This window comes from Ochotona curzoniae, unplaced genomic scaffold, assembly GCF_017591425.1.
Source record: "Ochotona curzoniae isolate NIBS_2020 unplaced genomic scaffold, NIBS_Ocur_1.0 patch64, whole genome shotgun sequence".
Classification (NCBI taxonomy): domain Eukaryota; kingdom Metazoa; phylum Chordata; class Mammalia; order Lagomorpha; family Ochotonidae; genus Ochotona; species Ochotona curzoniae.
The window spans coordinates 274,490-280,489 of NW_024467044.1; the positions used below are offsets into that span (position 1 = coordinate 274,490).

Below are 6,000 nucleotides of genomic sequence, written 5' to 3' on the forward strand. Positions count from 1 at the left end.
AAAGCCCATGTTTTTTTCCTCAATACGATGTGACTGTTTTCTTTAGTGCTTTGATCTTAGTTTATCACTCTACAAACCAGTCACACCTCTTTGTAATACTTTACCTCATTTCTTTGCCTCACCAAGACTGTTATTAAAGATTACTACTGTATTTTTATTTGCCTTCTTAAATACTTGATTTCTAATATTTGTTTTTATATCTCTGCAGAGTTTCTCATCATGAGATATACTAATGTTTTGCACATTTGGGGAAATCTCTTGTTTTTGCGAAGACTTTATTACAAAAGATTTGATGCTGGGGCTTGGTATAGTGCCTAAGCTTTTCACCTGCGCTTCTCATTTGTATGCAGGTTAAGGCTAGGAAGGAGATTCAAGAGTGTGGAAAAATGCTCAGGATGAGTATGATGGAATACCTCTGGCTTCAGCCAGTGGGACTAAGAATGCTAGAAATGACTGGGTTGTTTGGGGTCATGAGTTTTCTTGCCAAGGTCAACTAGCTAATTCTCAGTTCATATAAAACTTCCATGTAGTGTATCACATGACTCATTCTGAGATCCATCCCACAAGAGAGCTCTTGATTCTCCAAAGTCAAATTGAAAAGATGCACAGGAACCCAATTTTAACTTACTAATTCCTTAGCTTGGTGATTCATGCTAAAAATTTCCACAGCCACAAAGCACTGCATCTGGCATGGTGCCTTCTGGTAGCAGTAGTTAGAACAGAGTTCATCAGTGACTTGATCATGGAAAATGCTGTGTGCAACTTTGGTGTGGAAGGGAGGCAATCTGCCCTCTACTTGTACAAAGTCACCATTCAGACCCTTGTAAGTTCCCCAAGCAGGGCCTGAAGTCAGTTAAAGGACCCAGTCCCAGGACCTATCTGTTAAAACAGCCAGTGCTGGGGGTCACAGCAGCTTCTTACCTTATCTTGTCAAGATGGCATTACCCAGATCATATTGATGTAGGGCTGGCTCACAGCACAGTGATGTATCTGGTCCTCTCTCCTGAGTGTCCCAGGAAGTCTCTATTCTATTAGTTCTTTGCTGAAATCACAATTGCTTCTCTGGGAATGGGGTCCTTGTCTTATATTGCTTATATCTTTCTGTAGCTGAAGTTAGTGAAATTTGTCAGTGTTTGACCACCTTTACCACACATATAGATTTAATGTAAAACAGGTTGGGACCTGAAAAGATAACCCATCTAATTGTTATCATACAATGCACACATTATAGTTCCAGTGCCTTAAAACAGATTCATGGGGTTGGGAGAATCCCAGAGCCTATGAAACTGTCACATAATGCAACATAATAAAAAAAAAAAAGATTCATGTTCCAAAATATGTGTAACTTTTTAAAGTGTTTGTTTTTTAGCTACTATGTTAATCTATCTCAATGAAGAAAAATAGGAAGTAATTCTGGTTTTAACTAGATTTATTTTTCATTTATTTACCTTGGAGGTCAAGACATTTTTATGACAGAAGAACAGAAGAAATACTATAATGCAATGAAAAAGCTGGGCTCCAAGAAACCACAAAAGCCAATCCCTCGGCCAGGGGTAAGTACATATATCTTTAGCATGCCATTTTCAAATTGTTTAAAATTCATCTTTAACAAATATCTTAATATTGCTAGAAACTTAATACTCCTGTCATTCTTTTACCTTTGCAGAATAAATTCCAAGGATGTATTTTTGATCTAGTAACAAACCAGGCTTTTGATATCAGCATTATGGTTCTTATCTGCCTCAACATGGTAACCATGATGGTAGAAAAAGACGACCAAAGTGCCTATATGACACAGGTTTTATATTGGATCAATGTGGTTTTTATTATCCTTTTCACTGGAGAATGTGTGCTGAAACTGATCTCCCTCCGGCATTACTACTTCACAATAGGATGGAACATTTTTGATTTTGTGGTAGTGATTCTTTCTATTGTAGGTAAGAGCATAAATTTTTAATATAAAAAATTTACATATTTTCTGACAGTTTGTAAGTCTACTTTAGAATCAAGTCATTTTTTGAAAGAATGAAGGAACCTTAAAAACAGAGCAAAATGGAACCCCTTGTCAGAATTCACTACAGATCTGAAAACTGAATGCTTCTGACTATGGGAGGGACATCATAACCACTGATATTTAGTCTATTACCATTTTAAAAATCTAGGTAATCTTGAAAACAGCTATAGGAGCTAATTACTTACAATTTCAGCATGTGAAATTAATGACATCATTAGCTAGAAATGTGTGATCCTTTTAGAATTGTCACATTTCTAGAGAATTTTCACAAAGTGCTTGCTCCCTTTCTTAACTCAGTGCAAGTCTATAAAAATGGAGTAACTTGTCAGTTATCAGTGATTCCTATGATCATCATGTGAATTTATATTTCATCTCCTTTCATTATTGAAACTGTTTTCTTATGTCACTTTTCATTATCCTAACAGTCCTAATTTCTTAGGACTACATTTTTGTTTTTTATATTTAAAATATTAGCAGAGAGATTATCATGTTGCAGGTGACGAAAAAGTCCCAGGAGGGTTCAAAGTTCCATAAGGAATCACAACATTGAGTGTCACATAACAGAATTGGCATTTTAAAACTTTAATATTTCTTCCCAGAAATGAAACTTATTTTTGTAACTAATTAATTTTAAAATTTAGGTATAAATTAAGAGCAGTAATTCCAGAAGTATTGTGATTAAGTCAAGAAAAATGCTGTTCTAACACTTCTGTTGGCTAAACACAATTGAAAAAGAAAACAAAAATTTGGCCAGTGTGATGTCTCAACTGGCTGATCCTCTACCTCAAACTGCTGGCATTCCTTATGAGTAGCAATTCATGCCCCAAATGCTCCACTTTCCATCCAGCTCCCTGTTTGTGGCCTGGGAAAGCAGCCCAGAATGGCCCAAGACTTTGGGGCCCTGAGCCCACATGGGAGACTGGGAAGAAGCTCCTGGTCAGCTCAACTGCAGCCATTGTGGCCATTTATGGAATAAACCAGAAGATGTAGGATTTTTTTGTCTCTGTAAATCTGATCTATTCCTCTTTAATATTTTATTGGAAAGCAGGTATTGAAACAATGGAACACATGATTTTAATCTGAATCATGTTATGACATTCTTTCAAAGTGAAAGAATCAGCTAAAATTAGATTCAAATTACAAGTATCAATAGCCAATGTAGACAAAAATTTAGGAAATATTGTTCAAAAACTTCATCCAAAATTTCAATAAAGGAAAATGTCTAGTTATAAATTTAACATACACTATACAAATTTGCAGTAAGAAATGTGATGGATCATTCTTCCTACAAAAATTAAAACCATAATACATGTGTTTAAATGTCAAACATTTTCTAGGGGAGGTTATAAGGGAGAAGGGTAATTCTAATATTGATGACCAAGTGGGCATATGGAATATAAGCACTTTCATGTACCATTAGTAGGTTTCTGGAGATGACTTGATTAATATAGTGAAATCTAGATATATTATTTGACTAAATGTCTATTAATGTATTATCAAAACTTATACTATTTTTTCAGCCAAAATAAACTGGTTCAGTATATTCCCATTCTTAAGTATACCTTTACAGTTTTAAGAAATGATTTTGCTCCATTTGCATGGAAATATTTTCATGTCATGTGGCATAAAACATGACAAAGAAAAGCCTGTTAACATGAGTGCATATGTATGTATGTATATTCATATGAGTATGTCCTTGCAGAAAAAGATCTACAGTGATAGGCAACAAAGTATTGAGGCTAGTTATGGCTGATATGGCAAACAAAAATATAGTCATGATCTTCTGTGACATGAATATTTAAATATTTCTTTCCTGTTCCTTCCCACCATAAATAGGTATGTTCCTGGCTGATCTGATAGAGAAATATTTTGTGTCACCTACCCTGTTCCGAGTGATCCGACTGGCCAGGATTGGCCGAATCCTACGTCTGATCAAAGGAGCAAAGGGGATCCGTACCCTGCTCTTTGCTTTGATGATGTCCCTTCCTGCATTGTTTAACATCGGCCTCCTGCTCTTCCTGGTCATGTTCATCTATGCCATCTTTGGGATGTCCAACTTTGCCTATGTTAAAAAGGAAGCTGGAATTGATGACATGTTCAACTTTGAGACTTTTGGCAACAGCATGATCTGCCTGTTCCAGATAACCACCTCTGCTGGCTGGGATGGACTGCTAGCACCTATCCTTAATAGTGGCCCACCCGACTGTGACCCAAAGAAAGTTCATCCTGGAAGCTACACTGAAGGAGACTGTGGGAACCCATCTGTTGGAATCTTCTTTTTTGTCAGTTACATCATCATATCCTTCCTGGTGGTGGTGAACATGTACATTGCTGTCATCCTGGAGAACTTCAGTGTTGCTACCGAGGAAAGTGCAGAGCCCCTGAGTGAGGATGACTTTGAGATGTTCTATGAGGTTTGGGAGAAGTTTGACCCAGATGCCACCCAGTTTATAGAATATAGCAAACTCTCTGATTTTGCCGCTGCCCTGGACCCTCCTCTTCTCATAGCAAAACCAAACAAAGTACAGCTCATTGCCATGGACCTGCCAATGGTCAGTGGCGACCGGATCCATTGCCTTGACATCTTATTTGCTTTCACAAAGCGTGTTTTGGGTGAGAGTGGGGAGATGGATTCTCTTCGTTCACAGATGGAAGAAAGATTCATGTCTGCAAATCCTTCGAAAGTGTCCTATGAGCCAATCACAACTACACTGAAACGAAAACAAGAGGATGTGTCTGCCACTATTATTCAACGTGCTTACAGACGTTATCGCTTACGGCAAAATGTCAAAAATATATCAAGCATATACGTAAAAGATGCAGATAGAGATGACAATTTACCCAATAAAGCAGACATAGTTTTTGATAATGTTCATAATAATTCAAGTCCAGAAAAAACAGATGCAACTGCTTCCACCATCTCTCCACCTTCATATGATAGTGTAACGAAGCCAGAGAAAGAAAAGTATGAAAAAGACAAAGCAGAGAAGGAGGACACAGGGAAAGATGACAAGGAAAGCAAAAAATAGAACCTGTTTTTTGATACCTTGTTTACAGTCTATGGAGGTCATGTATTTGTGTTAATAAGACTTATAAAGAGGTGTATGCCAAAATGTTTTATCAAAATATTTGCAAAGGCAGTACAAACTGCTTCCCTGAAACAGAAGGGCAGCGTTAGCATTAGGCTATTTTTTGCACTGCTAAATGATTCTGTAAGTACAAGAGTAACTCTGCTGTGACCACTTACAGCATCAAAGGTGATGCAATTTTTTAAATAAATCAGAAGACTCTGCAGAAAATTTTATCTGCCTTGTCCTCTTTTCATTAACCATTATTTGTTTCTTTTGTAAATACAAAAAAGTAACATACATGATCCAGCTCACACTGAGAAATAGAAAATTATTTGGAAGTCATTAAAGTATTTGCTTTGGCTTTGCAGCTAAAATGCCTAAAAGTAACAGATATTAGTAATGAGTGATTATTAGCAAGCTAGACTGCTTTATCCATGTCATTCTCTATTTCAGGTGCTTTTAAATTCTTTCTACATTTCATCAGAATCAATTTTTATGCGCCTATGTAATGTCTTGGATTAACAACCTACTTTGGCTGTTGACTTTACCTTAAATTTTCCTTTGGCTTGACCCTTTGATTCAGAGTCTGACTTACCTTTTGAGTGTTATGCTTCACATCTTTTTACATTTCCACTCTACTGAAAAAATACTACAGAATTTGAAAAACATTCTAAGTAAATGCCACATTCTTCAAAGGAAAAATTGAAAATAACTGAAGCTAAACTCACTGGATAAAAGTTCTATTATCTATAAAACATAGCACTGCACTAATGAAGCTCCAACTCAGTCTCATTACATCTTTCTCCTTTCTCATGTAACTTTAAACCACTCTTTAGTTCTAAGGAAAATTGGTATTGTCCTTCACTAAATTCCTGACAATTAGTTATTTCAGATCATAAACCACATATGAACAAT

General features: G+C 36.4%; 1 protein-coding gene across 3 annotated transcripts in view; it reads left to right on the forward strand.

Moving 5' to 3' along the window:
* LOC121168148 (sodium channel protein type 9 subunit alpha-like) overlaps positions 1-5,043 on the forward strand; it is a 72,008-nt gene extending 66,965 nt beyond the window's left edge. For all 3 annotated transcript variants that reach the window (XM_040997968.1, XM_040997970.1, XM_040997969.1), the window contains exons 24-26: positions 1,449-1,553; positions 1,667-1,937; positions 3,851-5,043. In XM_040997968.1, coding sequence (XP_040853902.1) covers positions 1,449-1,553; positions 1,667-1,937; positions 3,851-5,043 — 1,569 coding nt within the window. The remainder of the gene's footprint in view (positions 1-1,448; positions 1,554-1,666; positions 1,938-3,850) is intronic.
* The last annotated feature ends 957 nt before the right edge of the window (positions 5,044-6,000 follow it).